This window comes from Nelumbo lutea, chromosome 1 (assembly GCF_056320005.1).
Source record: "Nelumbo lutea isolate HS-2025 chromosome 1, American lotus-T2T, whole genome shotgun sequence".
Classification (NCBI taxonomy): domain Eukaryota; kingdom Viridiplantae; phylum Streptophyta; class Magnoliopsida; order Proteales; family Nelumbonaceae; genus Nelumbo; species Nelumbo lutea.
The window spans coordinates 176,985,624-177,012,149 of NC_142684.1; the positions used below are offsets into that span (position 1 = coordinate 176,985,624).

Below are 26,526 nucleotides of genomic sequence, written 5' to 3' on the forward strand. Positions count from 1 at the left end.
TATATTTATGGGTTTGGGGGGTGTTATAGGTTTAAGGGATGACCCCAGGGAATGGCAATGGGTGGGTTCGAGGTAGGGATCATACTCCCCATCCCGACCTTGAGTTTTAAATTAATCCTTGTCAAAAAATTAGCTTGCATCCTTGGTCCTCGATAAAGAGGGTTTGCCCATCGGGGACCTGAATCCCTAAATTTTTAATTAAAAGTTTGTTTTTAGAAAGGCATTTATTTAAAATAAAAAAATTAAGTGCAAATAATATTTTAAATATATTTTGATATATATATATATATATATATATATATATAATATAAAAATATTATAAATAACATAAATAATATTATATATTTAATATAATATATAACACATATATTTAGTTGATATAATCAAGGTTGGGGCAGGGTGTGGACTTCACTCCCCGTCCCCAATCAGGTATTCCTATTAATTAGATCTCCACTGTATCCCTGATAGGGGAATCACCATCCCATCTCCGCTTGATTTGGGAGGCCGAGTACTTGGCGAGGATGGAGAAAATTTCTTCTCTACTTTGTGGAATACGAAAGTATCCATTGTGTAACCTCTTTAATATAATTGGTTGAAATTTTGATTCAACCAAAGAAAATATACAAAATGCACTGTAGTTGAACTCTTCATAATCCTACAAGACATGTTGGTGAAGAGCAATCAATCGTTTCTGTGAAATTTTGTCTAAAAGCAGACATGTAGGATCGAAAAAGAATTTTCAGTTTTTTTAATCAAGATTTTGTTTATCACTATTCATTATATTCACAAAGCTCTGTAATTCTGTTAAATTGTTCGGCATAGAAAACATTGATTCCAATGCTCATGCAGTGAAGAAGCTCATCGAAGCTCTCCAAAGTCGAAATTCCGTAGACCCCATGGCATTCCATCAACTTCAACATAACCACTCTCTTCCACACAGGTGACGGATTCATTGGCGAGCCTGTTGTTTTACTCCCTTGTCATTGTTATTCTTTCCATTGGTGCAATCACAATCCAGTATCAGATACCATATACCATGTGTACCATTCAATGCTTCATTCTCGTCATGGTTTCTCTTTCTTAAGAACTTAAAGATGAAGGTGGCATTACGAGTTCAATTTTTCAACCTTAATTCAGCATTGAATAGAAAAATAGCTCTGAACAGTTGTAGGAATTGTATGAAGTCGAGAATAATAAACCATATATTCTTAATTCATCTTCACCTAACACATTAGAGGGGAAGTGCTAAGGTTTTTATAGCACCTGGTGTTCTAGAAAGTAGACTTGCAATTTAGCATACAGTTTATGCTGCTACATGGCAACGTTTTTAAAGAACACAAATCCACCGCAGCATTTATGCAGCCCCTTCAAATTGGGCACCATGGCAACGCTTCTGACAACGTTGTCATTCTCAGGTACACAAGGGGATCTGCACTAGGCTAGATATTGACAACCAAGAAATGGAAGATGTAGCCATCATGTTATGTTGGATTTATTGAGCTGAATTTAACTTTTGTAGCTTGGTCTTGGCTGAATCAAGTTGTCCTGCAAATGGAACCAACAAGAGAATGCCAGCACTGAGAAAGTGTTTGTTGCACATGAGGAAGAAAATTGAAATACACAGGAAAGGATATTGCACTTTGTTCAGATGCTTTTGCTTTTTGAATGCTTGTGCAGAAGAAGATATTTCCATTTTTCTGATAGACAGCCTGCAGTAAAAGAAACACACAATCTCCATAAACTATTTGACCAAGTTTACCATCTCCAACACAGTTTAAAAGTATTAAAAAACGCATTATCTGCAAAAGATGTAATCTTATCAACGGTTGAATTAGGTAAAAGATACAAAGTTAGGATCCGAGGTAACAACTTCAAATTAATTCCAGCATATTAAAAGAATGACGCTAAGAGTTTTCCATATTCATATGCTCATTCTCATAATTCCTTTTAGCAGCTATTACATGTTAAGTTAAATCTTTTTTCCCTACATTGATTTGTCTCATAAAATATTTCCCTGGGCTTTTGGCAGCATAACCATTCTTTTTCAATGATTTTTTGATAAATAAAAGAACATATTTCATGAAAAAAAAACACCAAACTGCTCACAAGATCAGGCAGCAAGCCAAAAAGTATAAATCTGATCTCCACACAAGGAGAATCACAGCATGAAAAGAGAAAAGACCAACTTTTACAGATTATAGCCTGGCCCTGGGCAATCCCATTCTAAACATTCCCTTCCAACCCCAGCTCTAGCCAAAGAATCAGCCAGCTATTAGCACTCCTAGGCAACCAATTGAATGAGGTGTTCGAGGAAGCACTCAGCAAGTGAACACTCACACCATTGATCTAAATCCCCATGGGATCTGATCTTGTGTCCTCATTCACCTGATAATTGTTTGACAGTCACCCTCTACGTCCACATTCCTTCTTTCCTGCATCACCAACAGTTATAGTACTTGGACTAAGGCCAGAAGTTCATCTCCCAATGAGTTACCCTGACCAACCAGACCTGAATAACTAAGAATTTCTATTGCCACAATAATCACTGATAGCTCCACCCACACCAGAAGCCCCTGAATTTCCAAAGTAGCACCCATCAAAGTTGAGTTTAACCACCCCTGCCACAGGAGGGGACCATTCTACCACCCTTTGTTTGTTATCTGAAAACCAACAATGATCTGCCACTCCCATAGCAAATCATTGAGGGGAACACCTCTGAAATCGTCACAAATCACAACCCAATGAGCAGCCCTTAGCTTTGTGAGTTTGAACACTTTTTCCACCTGCTTGTATTTCTCTTCAAAAATCCTTACATTTCTTTAACACCAAAGCCCCCATATTACTGCTCCACACACATATTGCCACAAAAGCTTTTGCCTCAAGGTACAACAACCTGTCAAATCTGTTTTGAACAAGCATACCACTTCATCTGGTGCCACCCAAGTTCTTCCAAACAACAAGAAAATAGCTGGCACAGTTTAGAGGCATAAGAGCATTGTTAGAAAAGATGGTTGGTGTTTTCCCCACTCATCAAACATAGAACGAACGCACGAAGAGAGAGAGAGAGAGAGAGAGAGAGATCAGTGTTTCCACTTTCTTTGGAGCCTCTCATAGGTGTTTATGATTTGGTTGACAACCTCCCAGCAAAAAATCCTGACATTGGGGGGAGTTGGGCCATACCACACCTCTCTCATGGGAAAAGGTTGGTTCTCACTAGCGGAATAGGTTGGTGGAACAGAAGTGGTGCTCCTATCAGTTCCTGGGTTCAGCCAGATTCATCATGAAGAAAAAACTGCAAAAATTAAAAGAAGATTTGAAGATTTGGAGCATATCTGTGTTTGGGAATGTAGAGGTGAGGAAAAAAGAGGTGCTGGAGAGGTTGTCGTACCTGGACAGGCTGGAAGAAGATGATTCCCAATCAGGGAGAGGAGATTGGAGAGAGAGAGAGAGAGAGGCTGAAAGAGGTGGAGAGATTGATTTACCTTGAAGAGGTCTCTTGAAGGCAAAAGGCTAAGGCATTGTGGCTGAAAGAGGGGGACAAAAACACTGCTTTTTTTTTTCAGGCTATGGTGAGAGGGAGGAAGGAAAACTCAACATTGAGATTGCAAGAAGATCAGGTTATTGAGGACCAGCAGGGAATAGCTGAAGAAATATGCAAAGTCTATGGGAACCCTTATAAAGCCATGCCTAGAAGAATTTGTCACCTAGGGGAGCTGGACTTTCTGCAGCTAGACCGGGAGCTGAAAGCATGGCTGGAAAGAGCTTTTGAGGAAGATGAGGTGTGGAATGTGACTAAGAAAATGAAAGAGGATAAGGCGCCTGGGCCAGATGGATTCAATATTGCATTTTATAAGATGTGTTGGAATATCATAAAAAAGGAGCTTCTTGAGATGTTTAGGGAACTTTGGATGGAGAAGAAGATTGAAAAATCTGTGAATGTTACCTTCATTGCTCTTATTCCAAAAGTCGTAGGTGCAGCCAGGGTGAAGGATTTTAGGCCGATAAGTTTGATATCAAGCCCATACAAAGTCATTGCCAAGGTGCTATCAGTAAGGTTGAAAGAGGTCCTTCATTTGATGGTGGGTCTTACTCAGATGGCTTTTGTACATGGATGTCAGATTCTGGATGGAACTTTGATTGCTAGTGAATGTGTGGATGCAAGGATAAGAACTAGGGAAGGTGGAGTAATATGCAAAATTGATTTGGAAAAGGCAATATGATCATGTAGAAGGGGGTTTCTTGGAAGAAGTGCTAAGCAGGATGGGTTTTGGGGAGAAATAGAGATGCTGGATGTTTGCGTGCATTTCATTTGTATCCTTTTCAGTTTTGGTTAATGGGGTGTCAACAAAATTCTTTGAGGCTTTGAGGGGTTTGAGACGGGGATCCCCTATCTCCTTTGCTTTTTGTCCTAGTAGTGGAGGTTTTAAGTAAGCTCTTGAATAGAGGAGTAGCTGTGGGTTTGTTGGCTGGTTTCGAGATTGGATCTGAGAGATTAACCATTTCTCATATTCAATACACTGATGACACTTTGATCTTCATGGATGCATCTGTAGAGCAAGATTACAGTTTGAGAGGAATCCCCAAAAGTTTTCAATTTCTCTCGGGATTAAAAATCAATCTAAGTAAAGCTGTAATGATTGGGGTGGGAGAGATTCAGCAGTCCTATTTGGAGGAATGTACTGGGGCTTTGGGTTGCCTCATAGGGGAGTTCCCATTCTCTTATCTTGGGCTCCCCATTCTTGGCAACCTGTTATTGACCATATTGAACAAAGATTGGCAAGTTGGAAAGGCAAATACGTCTCATTTGGGTGGGTGGGGGAATCACACTAATAAAGAGTGTCCTTTCCAACTTCCCTATTTATCACTTGTCTTTGCTTAAGGCTCTAGCAGCTTTGGTTGTGGAAGAAATTGAAAGGTTAAAGAGAAACTTTCTTTGGAATCTAAAGGTGGAGAAAAGGAAATATCACTTTGGTGAGATGGGTCTTGGTTTGTTGGGCCAAGAAGGATGGGGGTTTGGGAGTGAGAAGGGTAGGAACTTTTAACAAGGCTTTGTTGGGGAAATGGGTTTGGAGGTTTGGTAAAGAAAGGGAAGCTCTCTGGAAAAGGGTGGTGGCCTGCAAAAATTTAGTAGTGATTGGGTGGGATGTGAGAGGTTAGATCTTCCTATGGGGTAAGCGTCTGGAAAGGGATTATGAAATGTAACTCCTTGATTCAGCCATTTCTTGACTGCAAAGTGGGGAGTGGTTCTGGGAGGATAACTGGATTGGGGTTGCAAAGTTGTTTGAACCATGTCCTAGGCTTTACAGTCTAAGAAGGGTGTGCCTATTTCTCAATGTTATGAACTTTGCAATGGATCAGTGGTGTGATGTCCTAAGTTTAGAAAACCTTTGTTTGACTGGGAGATAGAGGAATGTGTGGGATTGTTGGCGAAGCTTCAAGAGGTGGAAGTGAGCCTGTTGCTTCCAAATGCTAGATGGTGGAAAGAAAGTAAGAATGGAAGATTCTAAGTCAAGTCTCTTTATAATGCTCTGTCCAGAAATCAGGTAGAGTCCAATTCAGTTAAAGGGGTTTGGGGGAAGCCAGTTCCCCCAAGAGTGGGGGCTTTTGCTTGGCTTATCTCAATGGGGAGTATCCTGACTCAAGACAATCTGAAAAAGGACCATCAGTTTCCTAGTAGATGCCCTCTTTGCTTATCGGATGAGGAATCTATTATTCACCTGCTGGTGAGCTGCAGCTTCATTAGAAGTACTTGGGCCTACTTTTTCAAGCATTTCAGTATGGCTGGGTGGGATCCTAGAGATTGTACTGAGATCTTTGGCTATTGGCTAAGGGTGCAAGGAAGAGTCAAAGCAAAATTAATTTGGAGCTGTGTTCCTTTTGCTGTTTTCTGGGAGGTTTGTAAGGAAAGAAATAGGAGAATTTTCAAGGGCAAAATGAGAAGCAACAGAGGGTTGGGAGCTGTCATCAGTTCAAGGATCGTTGGTTGGGCTTTAGTTTTGCCAGAATTTGAAGGCTTAAGTAAAGCAAATTTCGGAGGTGATTTTTGAACACTTTGAATGTTTAAGTCTATATGTGATCTTTGTGTTTCTTCTTTGAGTCTTTCTAGTAAGTGATGGGGTGACTCCTTTTCACCAAAACATTGTATCTTCCTGTTTTATTGAATGAAACTTTTTCTTTTGATCTTCAAAAGAAAAGGTTGGTCCTCCCAAAACTTCACCACTTGTCTTAAGATAACATATTAACATCATATCATTTATATTAAATGAAGTTTTAGGGAAACTAATTTCTAGAGCAGATTCCAGAGACTTAATAAGAGGTTGGAGAGTTGGAAGGGAGAATGTGCCACTCACACATTTACAATTTGCAGATGACACAATACTCTTTTGTGAAGGAGGGGATCTTAATAGGATTAGAAACCTGAATCTCACTATACAGCTCTTGAACAAATGTCAAACCTTAAGGTGAATTTTGAGAAGAGTTGTATAGTTGGGGTCAATATAGGGGAGGGGGAGACGTCTGAGTGTGCAGACATTTTGGAGTGCGTAGTATCTAGTTGGCCCTTAAACTACCTCAGTTTGCCATTGGGAGATAACCCTCAGAAAGATGAGTTTTGGGTTCCGGTAGTGGAGATGTTTGAAAAGAGACTAGCAACTTGGAAGAAGAATTATTTGTCTCTTGGTGGGAGAATCGCTTTAATCAGGTCTACATTAGCTAACCTTCCTGTCCCTTTTTATCAGTCTTTAAGATTCCAATTAAAGTGGCTAGTAGATTAGAAAAACAAATGAGAGACTTTGTCTGGGAGCTAGGGGAGGAGAAGAAGGACCATAGGGTTAGGTAGGAGATGGTTTGTAGGAGTAAGAGGGAGGGAGGCTTGGGTATTGGGAACATAAGGTATAGAAACTTGGCACTACTAGGGAAATGGCTGTGGAGATTTTCATTGAAGGATAAACTTTGGGTGAAGATAGTGGGTAGTATTCATGGGGTTGTAGACAATGGATGGGATTCTGGGATTCTGGCAAGGACTACAAGAGCAACACCTTGGAAAGCCATTCAAGCTATTTTGTTGTTGTTTTCTCCATGGATCAGGTATGACTTACACTCGGGCAATCTCATCAATTTTTGGGAACATATTTGGATTGGGGATTTTTCTTTAAAAGACCAATTCCTTAGTCTTTTTGCTCTTTCCACATTTAAAAATGAACCAGTTTTCTCCTTCCTTGTACCTTCTAACTCAGCTTCGGGGTTCAGATGGAACTTGGGCTTGAGAAGAGAAATCAGGGACACAGAGTTTGATTGTATTTTATCATTGCTATCCATCCTTGAAGGGGTATTCCTAGAGCAACAAAGACAGATATTAGAATTTGGACACTCACCCCCTCGGGTTCTTTCACATGTGCTTCTTTCTTTAAAGCCCTAAAACAACCTTCTTCTTTGGGTTTGCCCATCCTTGTTAAAGAGGTGCGGTGTCTTCCTATACCTCCAAAGTTTGGGAGTTTCTGTTGGGAAGCCTTTCTGGAAAGGGTTAATACAGGAGATTTACTTCAAAGAAAAAGACCCAATAGTTGTTTGTGTCCTCACTAGTGTGCTCTCTATAAAGCTGATGGAGAGTCTGGATACCATTTACTAATTTCCTGTCGGTTTACTAAAGTCATTTGGGAATGGTGTACTTCTTTGTTTGGGTGCAGGTGGACCCCCCTTTGCAAAGCTTATTCGTTTCCATGCTGAGTTGGCCAACAAAAAGGGCCAAGATTATGTGGAGATGTATATGGATCTTCTCAGAAAAGGAGAGAAGCTTGGAAGTAATATTGGAGATCATCCATATTAGGGTGATACATTGGTTGAAAACTTTGGCATTGTTTGCAGAATTCTTAGTTGATGAGATGCTAAGAAATTGGAAGGAGATTGTAGAATTAGCTTCAGCTAAGTAGGCATCAAACTCTTGTTGGATTCCTCCACCTAATGGCTTTATTAAACTGAATCTTGATGGCAGCAGTATGGATAATCTGGGGCCATCTGGAATAAGGGGAGCAATAAGAGATGAACAAGGGAATCTATTAGCTATGTTTTTTGGACCAATAGGGGTGGGAGATTCCTTGAGGGCTGAGATACTTGCAGCTCTTGAAGGGGTACAAAGAGTCAAGGATATGCATTTTAATAAGCTGATCATAGAAGGAGACTCTAAAGTTGTGGTGAACTGGTTAAAGGAGGATAACTCTAGGATATGGAATTACAGCAATGAAGAGAGAAAATTTAAGTGGTTGACTAAAGAAGGGTTGAACAAAAACTCTATATTTTGGGCTGTATTGTAATTGTTTTTTGGTGTTCAATGGTTTTACTCAGGAGCTAAGATTGTTTAGCCCCCTTGCTTTGTAATTTCTCATAATCTTAATTCAATTCAATTCACAGTCATTGATAAAAAAAAAAAAATTGCATGAAGGTAGGAAGCAAAGTCAAAATTGTTCTCCAAGGGCTTCTTAAGGTTGCACCTCTATTACAGATGCTCTTGATCACTAAATGCCATAGACTCTCTCTTTCTTTTGGGTATAAACAAAACCACTTACCCAGGAAAGTCAAGTTCTTTTCCTGAATCCTTCATATTTCTAATCACCCATCTCTTTTGATTGGCAAAGCTCCTCCCACTTCAAAAGATGACTACTTTTGTTGTTCCCTAGATCCCACAAAAAAAAATCCCTAATTATCTTCTCAATTCTCATCACAATTTTTACCAAGGCTTTAAACTTTTTTTAACCCCAAAATTTACTCCAAGTGGAGGGGCGGCCACCTTAAAATTTTATTAAATATAATCATATTAAGTTTGAAATACAATGGAGGATGTAGCCCACCTTGCCTTGAACCCAAACACAAAATATTCACTCACTCCCCACAATAACAACAAAAAATTATCCAATCCTAATCTTAGGTACACAAAAGATCATAAAAAAAAAAAAAAAAACATAAACGAATTGAACGTGAAAGCAAGTCTCTGCTATCAAAAGTGCTACTAACAGTTGTATCACAAGCATAGTTTGCTAATGCATCCGCCACCGAGTTAGGGCCTGTTTGTTTGCTCTGAAGTCTAACATCTGAAAGTGCAATAATTACATTAAGAGGTATATTGGTATTGGTAAACTTTTCTTTCCTCTGAACTCTGAATGCAGAGAATGTTGTTCTGAATTCTGAATTCTGAAAATGATCAAATATTCATTTTGACCCCATATATGAGAGTTTTTTGTTTGTCTTTTTGGGGGTATCATTGGAAAACAAAAAGTTGTATGATTGCACTTTAGGAGATAAGAGATCAGAGGAAATGAACAACCATTTTTCTCTTAAAGTTAAAAGATTCCTCTTAAGAGATAAAAGTTAAGAGGAAACGAACAGATCCTTACCCTCTCTAAGAACATGAGTGAAGCTGATGTGGAGATTCTGAGCATCCATAAATATTTTGTCTAGCCACTTCACAGGTCTCTAGGTTGCATTGCTAACAAGAAATACATTGGAAGACTGGACAGCAAGGATTTGGTCAAAATAACTCTCCCCCTTCAGAAATGTAACTCCTTTTCCACAAGGCCAACCTCTTAATCAGTGTTTCAAAGTCACATTTCTAGGACTGCCTCCCAAAAGGGAAGTTATAAGAACTTGATTGGCCTCTCTTGGACTTATCACCCTAGGAAGCCGCACACTCCAACTCCACCCTCTCCAATCTAATTCCTACCAAACTACATTTTCCTAAATTAATTTTTAATTGGGAAACCCTCTCCACTATTTCTAAAATCCATCTAAGGGTTTTGACATCCTGATTTCTCCTAAATTCACTTAAGATCAGTGTGCAATACACAAACTGCAAGTGAGAAACTACTTAATTTTGTCTCCCCACTCTAAACCCTTGAAAAAAATGTTTCTCTCATCAACTCTTTTCAAGAGTTTACAGGAGATCTCTGCCACCAAAGTAAACAACATTGGTGACAACAGGTCACCTTGTTGTATGTCCTTAGATGCCTTAAATAAATCTTTTGGGGGGTCATTGAGCTTCCCAATGAGCTCTTGTTAGGCAATAATACAGATGCCCAGGACATTTGTAGCACAAAACAATAGACTTAAATATCACAATCTTTGGAGTGCCTTAAATTCCATTGAGATTAGCGCACAAATGTTTTATCAAGTCATGAATTCAGAGTTTCATACATTCACCATCAATGCATCCCTGCCTCTCAGTTGATAGTGAAAGAACTCAAAGACATCTGGATATTAACATGGAGCACCTCATATATTAACTTAACAAGATAATAGGATGTTAGGGAACAGAAAAGCATCCAAATTCTGACACATTAATGTCCTAAATAGAAATCATATATGAGATATTTGGTGCATGATAATTAATTCTTTTTGATAAATTTGGTGTTTGATAATTAATGGTTAACAGAAGTAAAATTAAATAGCAATATCTCAAGATAAGCAGAAAAAAAAAACTGTAGAGTAATTATAGGATGACTGCAAAAGAAATAAAACAGTCTGAATAATAGCACATATAAAGATTGTGAATAATGATTTGGCAAACTCTGTTTTATATAAATGGCACATACCACCTTGTGGAAAGAAAAAAGCATTCTTATTACATAATTAAAAAAGATTACATGTCCTAAGGATGCTTTTATCTTTGAAAAGAGTATTCTTCTGACTAATTATTTACAGCAATAAAGTAGCAGGATGACAGGCAAAAGATATGACTCAAGAAAGCTAATGACCTAAAGATGTGTGAAATCATATGCTAAATACATGATAAACATTGCAAGACAAGCAAAAATAGGACCTGTCAAGCAAGTTAATGTCCTAAAGATGTGTTGAAATCAAATGTTAAATATATGATAAACATCACAAAACAAGAAAATTATCTAGTAAATCCCTTTATTAGAATAAATACATCAAACTGTATGATTAACATAAAACGTATTGATAATATAAGGTAGTAAGGAAGTTTTTTTTTGAAAGCTAAATGAAATTTTTTATTAAAAATAAAAAGAACAGGCCAAATGCAAGCATCTTCCAGGTGTTAAGATAACACCCACCCAACAAACAGCAAAAACAAAACCAAGAGCACAAAAATAAGAGGCTATAAAAGAAAGCACCCGAACACTGCATCCTAAACATCTTCAAACAAATCATCTTGTCCATCTCCTTCCTCATTCTGTGTCTCTCCTCCTTCCCCAACAATGATCTTATCAAGCCCTCTTCCTTCTTGATTTTTTCAAATGCTTCAAAAGCCCTTCTAGCAAACTCCTCTCCACCTCAAACAAACAGACCTAAGCTCTTGCTTACCTTAACATCCCTGTCAACCAGACATTTAATCTCCATTTCCCCCCCTCCCCCCCTCCACCCCCTCTCACTCACATTGGCTCATGAAGACGCGGGTAAGTTTTTCTTCTCACTATCTCGATTGCCCCCTTCCTACTTGTCCTCAATCCGACATCCTCTGCAACTTTACCCCTTTTAGAGACCTTTGGCTCCCCAGAACTCAGTGATCTTCATCTTCGAAACTTTACCCTTTGAACCTCTTTTCTTATAGACTTTCTTAAATTTGTTAGCCCAAAATGAGCAGGTCAAAACAGCTTTCCAAACAAAAAAAGAGTTGCACAAGTTGAAAACAGTTCTGATATCTACTCATTCTAAAAAAATCAAATTTTTTCTTCTGAATCGCAGTTAGTTAGAAAATTTTATATTTATATTCCTTTCTAAATTGTGTCCCATTCCCATATATAGGTAGACTGAAGGGTCATTTATATTATTCCATTCATACTTATATTATTTTATTTATACTCATCATAGACAGGTAGCTATTCAACCTTAGCACTGGGAGAGATTGAATTGATCCAATATTGACAATACTAATTTTTAACTTATGTAAGGGTGAATGTCTCTCCAGGGAGGCTGTAAAGGACTCTGCCTTCCCTTTTTCAAATACAAAGCAGCAAAGAACCTAAACCATTGAAGATGTCTATAGTATCGTTCATTTCCCATTTATTAGTAAATTACCAGTTATCTTTGCCATAGAATGTATCCACATACCCATTACGGATTGCCATATGCTCGTATTATAATCCAGGTAGACATCACATAACAGCTTGAAGCAATCACCAATACTCAAAAATGACAATTTTGAGCCTCTGAAGGCATTAACAGACGTGGATCCTTGGGCAAAAGAAGGCAAGATGAGTACATTGTTATAACTCTAGTTTTTCACCCTACCCAGGTAGGCCATAGGTGCGTCTCCTAAAAGATAATTCTATATAGTTTCGCTCTACTGTAACAATGCTCTTAGGCTAGATATGTTTTCCAATCCAGTAAGTATGCTTGGAAGAATTTTCAGAAGGAATTAATAGATTTCATGACTAACAATGCAGGGAAGTTCAGGCTACGTTTGTTAACGTTCCAGCGGAACATTTCTGGTGTTTCCGGAACAGAAAAACAAAATATTGTTGGCTTCCAGGAGAAATAGAAACGTTCTTGTAGAACCTTACCAAACGGCACCTCCGTTGATATCTGGCAAGCCCACAAAACAGAAACAGAGAAAGAAAAAAGAAGTATATGTTGAGAGCTGAGACAAATAAAGATGCATTGCCAGGAAAATAAACATGGCCCGAAACCAAATGGGATTGTTAGGGCTTACTCGGGAGGATGAGAGATTATTCAACTCGTCTATCGCAATCTCGTGGCTTCTTATCTGAAACATCCAAAACCCAATTGTCATCGCTTTTTCTTTGCTTGTGTTTATCGAGAAAAACAGAACATTGAGAAAAGATGCCTAAAGAAGCTTAGATTGAAGAATTAAGTTTGCCTGTTTGAGAAGATATTTCTTGGGGTCGTCGGCAGAAGTTGAGATGGACGGGACTGATGGGGAAGACGGAGCAGCCATTTCCTCCCTCTCCAGCAGTTTTTTGGTCTAGAAATCAGAAGGGATCTAAACTAAACCAATAAACGGACTGAATCAAGACTACAGACCATGCTGTCTAGAAAATTTGTCGTTAATGAGGCTATTATCGTAATTCTAACTCAGACCAACATTTTATTATAGCGGATTGACTTGATTAGGATCCAGTTGGGACTTAGGAGAACTTCAGCATTGATTGAGCTATTAGGCGGTGTTTGGTATGACTTACAGTTTATTTATTTGATAAAGGGTGCCATATTATCGCCAAATTAGCATTTGCCCCCGTCATATCATTTCATTTATATATATTTATTAATAAATTATTGTCTTGATTTACGTGCAAACCACTTATGGGGAGAAGCTTTATTTTAATGCTTTTCCCCATGCAAAAGCCTTTATTTATTAATCACTTTTTCTCTATTTTGATAACAAATTAAGTGCAAACATTAATATGATAAATGAAATTTATGCCAAATACATGGTAAGTTGACTGAACCGCTTTATACCATTTTTTTTTTTTATAATTCCATAAAAAGTGCTATGGCACATCCCCACAAATCAAGATAACAAATAAAACCTAAAGATTAAGGGAAGAAGGACCCAAAAACATCATTGGTGTGCACAAAATAGGCCTCTCAGTCCGCAGTTCTATTGCCTTCTCCAAAGATATGACGATATTCCACGTGTCCTTCCACCCTATCTCTCAAGTACGAGATCGAAAGTGTTAATCTTCTTCTTCTTAATTTTTGGCTTCGGGTATACAACGAGGGTATAGCCCAGCCCTATATACATCACCCTGTCAATTGGATTTGATCCCAAGAGCCTAGAGGTGTTCATATAAAATCGAAAAATTAAAAAATCGACCCAAATCAAGAAAATCAAACCAGAAAATCACATATTATCTATATATATAAATATATATGCATTAAATATATATATATATATATACATTGGTATACTATATTTATAATTATCTATTTATAAATATATTGCATATATCATATTGTTTATAATATTTATAATATATTATATATTATTTATTATTTATAATATAATATTATACATATATTTATATAATATATATGTTGGGTCATGTTGGGCCACCATGCAGGTTGTGCCATGCTTGGACCACAACCCAAGTGTTGTTGGCCTGGCATGGCACATGGTAGGGGTGGCCACAAGTTGCTCGAGGTTGGGTTGGCCCGGTCTAAATCAAGCTTCAAGCCGAACTCGAGCCTAGCTAGTTGAGTTGAGCTCGAACCTAGTAAAGCTCAGCTCGTGAGCCCACATATAAATATATATATATATATATATATATATATATTAGACTTGTTCATGGGATGGGTTGGGCATTGCTTCTTTATAAACAAAAAAATAATAGGCCTGACCATTGGGCCTAGATCTTGAGTTTGAGCCCGACCCTAAGAATAAAGCTTGAAGCCCAAGCCAAGGTTCAAAGCATCGACATGTATCAGCCCGTATCGGTCGATACGTATCATTCTAGGACCCCACCGATATGCCCCTATAGTGGGTGTATTGGGGGTCAGACTGGTTCATGGGGTAGAGGAGCCCTAAATCGGCTTCAGAAAAAAATAAAAAAATAGTATCGATTCACCGAATACGCCCATACCGGCATATTGGGCGTATCGATATTTTGAACCTTGGCCCAAGCCCGAGCCCGAAGCCCGACTTTGATAAGTATTTTATAACATTTTAATTATATATTATATATTATATAATATTTTATACATTTAATATATAATACTTTTTTGCTATTAATTTTATTATTATATAACAAATGTATTATTAACATATTTATTATATTTTTGTTATATATTATCAGGTCGGGCTTATTTGGGAAAGCCCAAGCCCAACCCGAAAAATAGTTGGGCATGGTTTTTAGAGCATGAGCCTGAGATCGCAGGCTTAAAATTTTTTCCAAGCTCGATTTAGGACAGGGTCGAGCTACTCAGCTCATGAATAAGTCTAGTATATATGTACATGGGGTGTAACCTCAGCTCGGCACCTCGGTAGTTGAGGGAGACCTTGGCTTGAGACCTCGACAGCTAAGGTAGACCTGCAATAAGAGGCAACCAATCTCGAACTTCTGAGCTTTTGGCTTGATCCAAGCTCGAGCTCAAGTCTCTATCTCGAATCAAGCTTCAGCTTGATAGTTTATTAGTGAGCCAAGCTCGAATAGCCAGCTATTCAGCTTAGCTCGGCTCAAATCCACCCCTAGCACAAGGGTTTGGGTTAAGCTTGGTATAGCCTGCTTGTTACAGTAACTAGGTTGTGCTAGCCTGTGGGTAGGGTGTCAATCGACCGGTTTAGGTTTGTATCCAATATGATCCAAACCTTATCAAATCAGATTTGGATGGTCCATTATAATTATTGGATTGGGCCAATCCAAAATAAATTGGTCCATATTCTTATTGGTTTTAATTGGACCTAAACCAAATTTCCAATCATCCGATCATGATCCCAAACCCTTGTCCAAATTGAAATTAATCAAAATTGAAACCAACATAAAATCACTTTCGAATGCACTTTTACGAAAACACTTTTATAAAAGTAATTTTATGAAAAGTATTTTTTACAAAAGCACTTTTATAAAAATACTTTTACAAAATCATTTTCATAAAAGCACTTTTATGAAAGCACTTTACAGAAGTAGTTTTATAAAAGCACTTTTACGAAAGCACTTTTACAAAAGTACTTTAATGAAAACACTTTTATAAAAGTACTTTTACACGAAAGCACTTTTATGAAATCACTTTCACAAAAAAAAAAAACTTATACGGAAGTACTTTTATAAAAGTACTTTTATGAAAGCACTTTTATAGAAGTACTTTTATAAAAGCACTTTTACGAAAGCACTTTTATGGAAGCACTTTTATGAAAGCACTTTTATAAAAGAACTTTTATGAAAGCACTTTTATGAAAGCACTTTTATAAAATAACTTTTATGAAAGCACTTTTATGAAAGAACTTTTACAGAAGCACTTTTCCAAAAGTACTTTTATGAAAGAACTTTTATAGAAGCACTTTTCCAAAAGTACTTTTATGAAATCACTTTTATAAAAACACTTCTACAAAAGTACTTTTATGAAAGTACTTCTCAAAAGCACTTCTACAAAAGTATTTTTATAAGTCTATGGAAGTGCTTTTACAAAAGCACTTTTATGAAGTACTTTCAATAAAGTGCTTTTGTATAAGCACTTTTATGAAAATACTTTTACTAAAGTACTTTTAGAAACATGCTTTTTCAATGCTAAAAGTGCTTTTATATAATTTTTGATATTTCATTCGATTTGGATTGGATCCAATCCAATCCATTAACATTGGATTGGATCAATCCAATCCATTTGTAAGTGGACTTACATTGGACTAGATCGGGTTGGACCAAATCCAATCCAATTGACAACTCTACCTATGGGTGGCCTAACCCACTTTATAGTTCTAGGTCCAAGATAGAAACACATGCATGCTCATGTAGAAATAAATAAATAAATAAAGGTTTAATTACCTAAATATATCGTGTGATTTCACTACACTGCTTAGAATATACCTTATGGAGTGGTTTCTCCTAGGGGTGAGCATGGGTCGGTTCGGTTCGGTTCGATTCCATGGCAGAACTTGGAACCTACCTTGTAGGGGTTGGTTCCAGGTTTTTGGAATCGGAACCTACCTTGTGAATGTCGATTTCAGGGGTCTGTTCTGGCTTTGGTGGTTCTAGGGTCATTTCCTAGGTTTACCCGTGGAACCTATTCTTTCTTTACTCACCCTCTTCATAAAAAAAGAAAAAGAAAAAGAAATATATCCTTTAAAAGCTCAATTTTCAATAATGATAATATATAGTTTAAAATTTATATTATCTTTACTTACTAAATTGAGTAACTTAATTTGTAGGTTATCATAATATATTAATATATGGTCCAAAATTTGTCATTATAATTTACATTTTGTAAATGTTAACTTTTACATTATTTAGTATAAACATTCAACTCTTAAAATGAAAAGAAATGATCAAATCACTTAAGTAATTCAATGGTAATGTAAGACCATGGCTTTTGTAACCATGAGTACTTGGGTTCAAATAAATTTTCACATCCTTAAAAAACTGTTGGAGCATATTTCAAGACAAGTTCGGTTCCAAGGCCATTTCCACCAAGGCCAACCAAGATTGGTTCACTGGGACGATTCAGGTAGGGTAAACCCCTAGACCCTAGAACCGACCTAAGTGTAGATTAATTCAAAAAAATTGGAACTAGACCCTACCCTATAACAAATTGGGTAGGGCTTCTTCAAAGTTAATTCGAAGTTGATTCCATTCGATTTCCGGTAGAACCTAAACATTTTCTCGCCCTAACTTCCTCCGTAAGTGAAGCGTTTTAAGCCATTTGCATGTGATATCACATGTATCTTATATTTTATTAAAATCCCAAATTTATCCCTATTTTCTTTTTCTTCTTTTTCTTTCTCATGTTGTATAAATGCCCTTGTCACTTATTTGTATTACAACTATCATTTTCTAGAAATGTTTCATTTTGCAATACCATAATAGAATTTTTCTAGTTTTATCTTGGATTCATGTGCGTCGTTTAAATTGGTGCTAACCTATCTTTGTTCCCTTCTGAAGTTTCTTGACAAAAAGTGGAATATGAAGATTGATATTAATAGGCTGAAAGATAAAAATATAACTGCCCGCCTTCTCTTTAGTTGTAGCAACTAGGGGTGTTCACGGGTCGGATTGGGTTGGTTTATTGGGGTTTTCTCAACCGACCCGACTTAGTCGGGTTATCTGAGGTGGAAATCGAAACCGATCCACTGATAGGCCAAACTGACCTGGACGGTTTGAGTCGGGTTGGGTCGGTTTGGGCCGATTTCGGTTTTGCTTCTTTACAAAAGGAAACCTAATTGAATTCTAATTGTAATTGCCTAATGGATTGCCTATTTGGTGTAAAAGATTATAGAAAGTTAGAAACTATGATAGATTGCCTATTCTAATTGTAATTGCCTAATGAGCCTTCTAGTTCTAGTAGAAGACTAGTTATAGTTAAGTAGGAACTACTCAAACTAGGAACTACCGAACTAGTAGAAGATTAGTTCGGTTCGGGTCGGATTGGTTTCGGTTTTCACATAAGAAAACCAAAACCGACCCGATATATCGATTTATATATTTGCCCAACTCGAAACCGACTGGTACTGATGAAAACCCGACCGACTCAGGTTGGATCGGTCCGGGTTGATCAGTTTGGTCGGATTGGGCATTCTTATAAACAGCCCTAGTAAGAACATGGAATTAGAAAGAGTCCATCATCCATTGGATGACAAGGCGAAGAGAACATTGTCCCAAGTGGGACCCATTGCCATACAATGATTGATGAAGATATATGAAGATATATATATTTTCCTATGATGAGTTGGCCCACAAGCCACATCACAAAAATGGCCTGAATCACAAGACATGTAAGCAGCAAAAAAGAAAGGGTAAAAGACTTAAACATTGTTTTAATAAATTAACTTAAATAAATCTTGAGTTTTTTAGATAGACTTAATTATACTTCGAGGGTTGATCATTGGACTTAAATATACTCTCATTTTCCTCCCCTTTTTAAAAATATAATTTTACCCTTTGAAAATAAAATACTTTTAAAACAATGTACTCTTCCTACAACTACAACACACAGGAGTGAAGATGCACCTCTTCTTAAATCTTTCACATGCAAATGCGGGTAGTTGGTTCAAGATGCATGTAAAGAGAGGGGGAGGCAGTTTAAGCTTGCACAAATCAAACTTCGGTGTTGTAGAGGTACAAGCATACACAACTGAATCAAGTGGGGCCAGTGGTTGATCCATGGCATAGCCCATGAAGAACAAAAAACATTGGATGGATTTGAATTCAAATAGGAAGCCAGTGGACGAATAGAGTAGTAGAGAGGGGGAGGCAGTTTAAGATAAGGGACAGGTGGTTGAGAGTAATAGCAGAAATGCAGTTCGGTTATGGTAGAAAATTGTAGGTTGAAGGATCAAACAAAAGAGAAGAAAGAAGAGGGAAGAGGGAAGAGGAAGGAGAAGTAGAGAGAGGTGTTGAGCTGTTTTCATTGCCGCCTGAATTGAAGGACATGATGTGTTGGAAAAATTAATTTGTTCTCCATGTGAATTAATTAGTATTCTTTTTTTTTTGGTATAAGTGAATTAATTAGTTTCAAACGATGATGTTTTGGAAAAATTAATTTGTTTACTGTGTGAATTAATTAGTATTCAAACGATGATGTTTTGGACATGATGAATAATGTCTCGCTTTTTTTGGTTAGTTTTGATGAAGGGTAAAATAGATCTTTTATGAGCATAAGGTATATTCAAGTCTATTAAAAAAATTTAGGCTGAGTTTGGAAGGAGTACAAATGCAAATATGTAGAGTGCAAAATCTTATATTTTATATGTATTTAGGCTGTACATATTTGCATTTGTACTCTTTCCAAATTAAGCTTTAAGGTATGTTTAAGTCAATTTATGAAAAGTCAAGGTATATTTAAGTCTTTTACTAAAAAAGAAGCAAAAGGAAGGCTAAATTTAGAAAGAGTACAAATGCAAATATGTAGAGTGCAAAACCTTATATCTTGTATTATTTTATATGTATTTGCATTGTACATGTTTGGATTTGTACTTTTTCCAAAATAAGCCGAAGGGCATTGTCACCAACGCGCTCAAGGAGAGCCTAAATATTGCAATCCCAATAGGCCATGTGGCGAGCCTCTTAGGGCCTGTTTGGAAAACATTCCCACATGTTTCTATTCTTTTAGAAATTCTTGTTTTAGAACGAGAATTTTATTTCTTGTTCTTTGAGAATAACAAAGGCATTTGACAAATTGTTCTTTGAGAATGAATTTTTGTTCTATAGAAATACAAACAATGTTTGGATAATGAAACTATTTCTTAACATCAGTTTTGCAAATTCATTAAGCCTAAAATTAACCAAAAAAACATGAGTCACATGGTAGGAAGACACAACAACCAAAAGAACTCTTTGTGAATGGTGGAGGAGAGGGATGAGTGTAAGAATTGTCCTGTAACGACGATGACAGGTTTTGGGTGGTTAATGGGATCTACACCAAGAGCCAAGGGTGTTCAAACCAGACGCCGAGTGCTACAATTTGGCTCTTGGGTCTTGGTCCAAGCTAGAGGAGGTGTGACCCTTCCCCAATGCTAGCCCAGTGGCCATCACTACTACTCCCAACGGATGGTGGTGCTTCATGGGTGGCAGTAATGAAGGAGAGTAGAGAGGGGTCATGGAATATGACATGAAAGATTGTATTGATGAATCTTGTATGTGTTCCTAAGAAAAGGAATTTGTCCATTTTTCAAGGTTTCAAGGGGGCATGGAAACACATAAGAACTCTTGAATGGAAATGGAAAAAAGATGTAACTCCAGTTACTTCAGAAATGGTAAGATTTTTGGCGTAAGAAGAAGGGGTTGATCCGTATCATCTTGACTTAGTTCTGCTTCCTCTCCTTTTCTAACAATACCGAGTCAGGTTCTTTTCCTACTTGTATAGAACAAAACATGCTGAGCAAAATATTCTTCATGTAAAACTTGCTTGAATTAGATGTTGGAAGGTAGTGACCTCCATTCCTGATAGCAGCGAAATCATCCCTGTGCATAGCAACACTTCGAGGTGGAAGAGGAAACCAAGATTGAATCTTTATGATGGGTTCTGACATTGACGGGTTAAAAGGTGGCAATGACTACTACCAACCGACAACCGAGACTCAACGACTACTAAACATGGAAACCAATGATGGCCGACAGCTAAGACTCAATGACTGATGTCGGCCTACTGTTCGTTCTCAAGCAGTCTCTCCGGCTTAGCTCCAACAACCCTTTTTGCTGCCTCACTAGAGATGTGTTCCGGTCAATCGCCATCCAATTCTTGATGCAGTAGGAGTTCAGCTCTCTTCTGAGTTATGCAACGGTAGTGAGGACAAGTGAATGAGGACTGTTTTATAGGGCTTGAGTTTATATTTTTGTGCAAGATGATAATAGCACCCTTTGTCTCATGTGGGAATGTCTCACATGTGTTTGTTATTAGACATGGATGTTGTGGGAACCGCGTGTTCATAGAGAACATGGTTCTTTGAGAGCGTTGATTTTTGACTCTGATCTCACGTAGGAATGACTCGTTTCTTTCATTTTTTTTGCCAAACTCCTTTCTGTTCCATGGGAGCATTGGAAATAGAAAAAACACTCTTGTAAACCATTGCCAAACAAGGCCTTATTAACCCAAAAGGGTAATAGATCAACATAATTGCAAACTTTTAGGGATCATTATCAACCACGACACTTAAAGGGGGAACTTCCCAATAACTAAATATCTCATAATCACCATAGAATGAGCACCTAAAAAAAAGAGCCCTATTAGGAAACGGATACAAGAGAGATTTCCTAAAAATCCCTAGAGATCCTTTGAGTGTTTTACCTCGCCCTAAAAAGTCTTCCCTTACACAAAGGTGGGCTTGTTCTCTGTCTTCCAAATAAACCTACGGACCTCCCTCTCGGTGCCTAGCCCTACCCTCCTACATTAGTAAGACATGAAATAACTATCTTGTCCTTCTTGTCATAATTTTTGTTTCTCTTTTATATTTATCAAAATCTTTATGACCTATGAGAGGAAGAAAAATGTTATGTTGATGACATTGTATTTTCCCGACTTAGTTCCATTGCTTTTGGAAAATAACCTTTTGAATATGGGAAAAAAAGTGAATATGTTGGTTTGGAAGGATTTTTTTAGGCAAGGTATGATTCATTAAACCACAATTAGGTGATGAATACAAATACAAAAATAGACAATAGGAAATGATGCTAGAAAACCTCCTTTGGATATGCCAAGGTTACGACGAGGGTTCAAAAAAGAAAAAAATTCTTGTTTTCTATGCACTTTGTTTGCCATTGAATGAGCCATTTTGTTTTCAGTTCTAACATGCAATACAAAAAACTAGTAAAAGAAGAGAGGCTTAGGGCCTGTTCGTTTCCTCTTAACTCTTATCTCTTAAGAGGAATCTTATAACTTTAAGAGAAAAATGGGTGTTTGTTTCCTCTCACTCTTATCTCTTAAAGAGTAATCTTACAACTTTTTGTTTCCTCTTATTCTTCAGAATTCAGAACAACATTCTCTACATTCAGAGTTCAGAGGAAAGAAAAGTTCATCAATACCAGTATACCTCTTAATGTAATTATTGCACTTTCAAATATTAGACATTTGAGCAAATGAACAAGACCTTAGTCTAATGTCATTGATCAAGCTTTGTATGCTCCAACTTACCGGCTTGTGGTTGTGTTGCAAAAGATCTAATCCACTATCTGTATTAAGTCAGAGAAAGCAAAAATAGAGGCAATTTTGAGGCTGTAGAGCTTTTTTCACTCCTTTGGAGGTTGCCCAACATTCTACATTGATAAACCATAGAGGTCTAAATGTATGGTGGTTGTGACATCCAATTGTCTTCATCATTCACCTAGATAGTAGATCTCTCGACATCACTATCACATGATGGATTCCATACCCAAAGTAATACTTTCCCATGAATGCATTCAAGTTCTAGAAAATTTGAAGGAAAATAATTTCATTGCACATACCCCCCCAAACATCTGAAACTAAAGATCTTTGCATCCAAAAAAATCTAACTCTGTTACAAAGCACCTAAACAATCCTTAAACTGTAGGTTCCTCTGTTAGGAAGTACAGAGGCCTTAAGTAGTTAGGGAGGATGCTTTCAAGGGTTGTAGAAGTGTATATGGTGGTTTAAAGAAGGTTTGCATACCTAGAGAAAATGGAGGTTTAGATGTAAGAAAGTTGAAAATGTTCAACCTAGCCAACAGGTAAATGGCATTAGAGAAGCTCAATTTGGAAGGAGTACAAATACAAATATGTAGAATATACAAACCTTGTATTTTGTATTATTTTGTGTGTATTTGTACTCCTTCCAAATTGAGCATTAATTAGCTACTGATAGTCTCTAGAGGCAAGTAATCTTCTCCAAATATGGTACAATTTACTAGAGTTGGGACCTAGACAAGGTAAGTACACCTTATGGTTGTGACTCGAGGAGAGGCATACAAAAATCCTTCCAAGGGTGCAATTGAGGTATCAAGTATGAGGTGGGGAATGGTTTTAAGGTGAGATTTTGGATGGATCTCTAGTTCTAGTAAGAGCAACTAATTAAAAAAATCCACCCAACCATAAATGAGTTAGCTCAAAACAAAGAGGTCCTCATTGTTGATATCTTTGTTCCTCACAGTGTTCAATGATCAAACTTTCTCTAGAATCCCAAACTCAAAAATATGCCATTCACTTTATAAAAATACAGAAAAAAGGAATTCTTCAATCCTTTAAGAAATGCGCATCTATGTGGAGAGGGTTTTGTAAATTTTGTGAAAAGAAATCCATAATGTAAAGCCTAGAGAATCTTACATATGTTAGAGGAGGCAAACTTACAGATGCCAAACTAAAATGGAAAGATTTCATTTTATATTTGAACATGTTGTGTCAAAAATCAATTAAAATAGCTGAGAAGTCTACTATTATTGGCTCAAAAGGATAAATTGAGGTCCTTGTAGATTGTTCAAAGTTGATTTTTCTGACACCCTTGACCCTCTAAACTTTGTTTAATTATACATGCAAGGCTAGGAACTCTTTCCTATGGGGAAAAGTGAAAGTTTAGCATTCTTTGTGAGGAAATTGTGAATTAGACATCACATAAAGAACAAATAAAAAGGCTAAGATTTTTTTATCATTGTGACCATGCATATTTGAGATGTTGCCAAGTTCTAAGTAGATTTTTGCCACTTGTAACTATGCATTCAAATATTATAGAATAGGGTTCTTTTTTTTTTTTAATCAAGTAATTGAAGAAATAGTTGGTTAGCCACGAGTGTGGGGTTTCATACCCACACTCAAGCTCTAGTGTGTGTGGTTTCATACCCACACATATTTGTTTCTAATTTCTTTTATTAGTAGTTTCTAATTTCTGTTAAGTTGGGTTGGCTGGCCTTATTTTTTCTATTTTTTGTTTATTTCCTATTCTTGTAAGGATCCTAAAAGCTATAAATAAAGGAGTGTATGGGGTAGTAGATCATTCACCACTGAACCCCCCTTCTTTCTTTTCTCCTCTCTTCACTCTCTCTCTCTCTCTCTCTCTCTCTCTCTCTCTCTCTCTCTCTCTCTTTCTCTCTTTTCTTCTCTTCAAACCTATAATACAATAAACATTTCTTCTTCTTCTTCTTCTTCTTTCAAGTTTGTATCAGAGCCTTAGATCTAGTGTTTCTCCAGTGGATTTAATTTATCCGACCACATGAGAATTGTTTAGGGCTGAAAGTTTAGAAAGATCCTTATTTTGGTTGATTCTTGGAGGTTGCAAGAAGGATTTACCAGTTGTCCTAAGATTGGAGAGAGCTTCTTGTAATCAAGAAGAATCAGATAGGAATTGAGTGATCAAGATTGGAGGTGCCGATCAGTTTTTTTTCTTGGTTCTTTGGTCGAGATTCAAGGTCCTAATAGTAATCGATTGATCAAGTTTGAAGACTGAAGGTAGCAATTAGTTTTTTGGGATTTTTTCTTCATAAAGTAAGTACCTTTCCTTGAGATTGATACTTAAAAGGACTTTGTTATTCATTTAGAGAGGTACGGATAGAAAATCTCAGGTCTGATATCAATCAGTCCAGGACTGATATCAATCCCAGGACAGTAGTTGATTGTTATCTAACTGCAAAATCATTGTCCTAGGCCGACTGTTATCAGCCTTGAAATACAGTTTGTTCTTGTCACAGTAGTTTAAAGCCTCTTCTTAACTTAGAATAGAGTACAAGAACCAAGGGGAAGGTGTTTTTGGGACTGGTGGTTCAGGTAACATGACTGAAAACACCTTTCAGATTATAACTGTTAAGTTTGATAGATCAAACTACTTGGAATGGGCCTAATCAGCCATGATGGCTATTGGGGGTAGAGGAAAATTGAACTTATTGCTTGGAGATGTGAATGAACCCTCCAAAGATGACCCTAATTATGCTAGGTGGTCCAATAGAATTTTTTGGTGATGACATGGTTGTGTAACTCTATGCAGCCACACATCAGCCAAAACTACTTGTGGGCCAAAACGGCTTAAGAAATATGGGATGTAATGAAGGAAAGTTACTCTCAGCCTCTTAATGTTGCTAGGGCTTATGAGCTAAAATATGTGGCTAAAAAATCTCATGCAAGGAGAGAAGCGGGTCTCTGTTTACTTTTCAACCTTAAAATCGTTGTGGCATGAAATTGACCATGTTGAAACAATTGAGTGGAAGAGTTAAAAAGAGGCACAAACATATAGAAAGCAGGTTGAAACTAACAGAGTTTTTGAGTTCCAAGCTGGTCTAAACTCTGAATGTGGCATTGTGAGACAACAGTCATTAAAATCAACAAGTGTTTGAAATCAAGTTTTAATGTGAATATGGCATTTCAAAGAGAGTGCAACACTGAATATGGCATTGCTGGATCCTTATCTTGTTAAAACCCAAAGGTTTTAATTCCCGGGATCCATGTGAGTAGAGAGTGCAACACTGTACCTTGTAGCTGAGGGAGCGGTCCTCTCTTGTCGAGTAGTATTTGATCATTATGGGCTGAGAGGTTAAGTGTAAGACCATTTAGGGCTTTTACTTGATGGGCTAATCTCACATCTGCCCACAGTCCTTGGGCCTTCATAAGATGGCTGGACCCAAGGATCATTTAGTGTAAATGTTGGGCCCATTAAGAGGCCATACTGATGGACTCAGGGGTTCACTGTATTCAACAATGAATTTGGCTAGGTCTTGTAACAGAGGCTAGACTGAACCCATGTGGCTTATGTGGATATCAATGATAGAGTCCCATGCCATACAAAGAGAGCCAAGCTACCCAGTGCTTAAAGGGAAATGATCATAAAAGCTTAATAGGCCTAAAAACCCAATTCGAACTGGGTTTAATTTGATTAATTAAATAAGGGGGTGAATTTGGGTTTGGATTAGTAGATAAGGATAAGAGGATAACTCTTATCCACTTAAAGAGTCCAGATTCAAATAAAGATTTAGATTAGGAAACTTCTAATTGGATTAGATCAACTAAGCCTTATCACTTAAAGAGTCCAGATCCAAATAAAGATTTGGATCAAGAAACTCCTAATCAGATTAGGAGGTTAAATCTTTAAGGATTATATAAAAGGAGGAGGGCGAACTGGAAAAAAGGTTATACAGTTTCACAGTTTTCTACACCCTTTCTTTGGATCTTGATATTGATTCTTGCTGGAAGAGTAAATCTTGAAGCTCTGCTCACATCCCTACTTGATTATTGTTGAAGAATTGGAGTTCTTACTGAAGAATCTCTTTGTTGATCCTGCCTCATCCTACGTTGTGTCATCTTCAGTGGAGGAAGGATTTGGTGAACTCTTTGGGCATGAACACCTACGTTGAGAACTACTGCTAATTCCGTATTAGGTATATCTTTGTTTCAAGAAAGAAATTTTTTGAAATTTCGCCCAAACACCCTGCATGGTTCAGCCATCCATATGATGGATCTCTTTTCCCTTCAGTGGTATCAG

General features: G+C 37.3%; 1 protein-coding gene across 2 annotated transcripts; it reads right to left on the minus strand.

Annotated features, from left to right (window-relative positions):
- Positions 1-1,174: 1,174 nt before the first annotated feature.
- On the minus strand, positions 1,175-13,132 carry LOC148879424 (uncharacterized). 2 transcript variants are annotated; one of them, XR_016104226.1, is made up of 5 exons: positions 12,830-13,132; positions 12,662-12,715; positions 12,513-12,534; positions 1,640-1,709; positions 1,175-1,545 (listed from the first exon to the last, which is right to left on the minus strand). XR_016104226.1 is itself a non-coding variant. In XM_088960956.1 (5 exons), the coding sequence occupies exons 1-5, from the start codon at positions 12,905-12,907 to the stop codon at positions 1,507-1,509; spliced, it is 387 nt and encodes a 128-aa protein (XP_088817082.1). In that variant the 5' UTR covers positions 12,908-13,028; the 3' UTR covers positions 1,175-1,506. The 2 variants fall into 2 exon arrangements, 1 of the variants encoding a protein (XP_088817082.1); XM_088960956.1 differs by having other exon boundaries at positions 12,389-12,534; positions 12,830-13,028.
- Between the last annotated feature and the right edge of the window lie 13,394 nt (positions 13,133-26,526).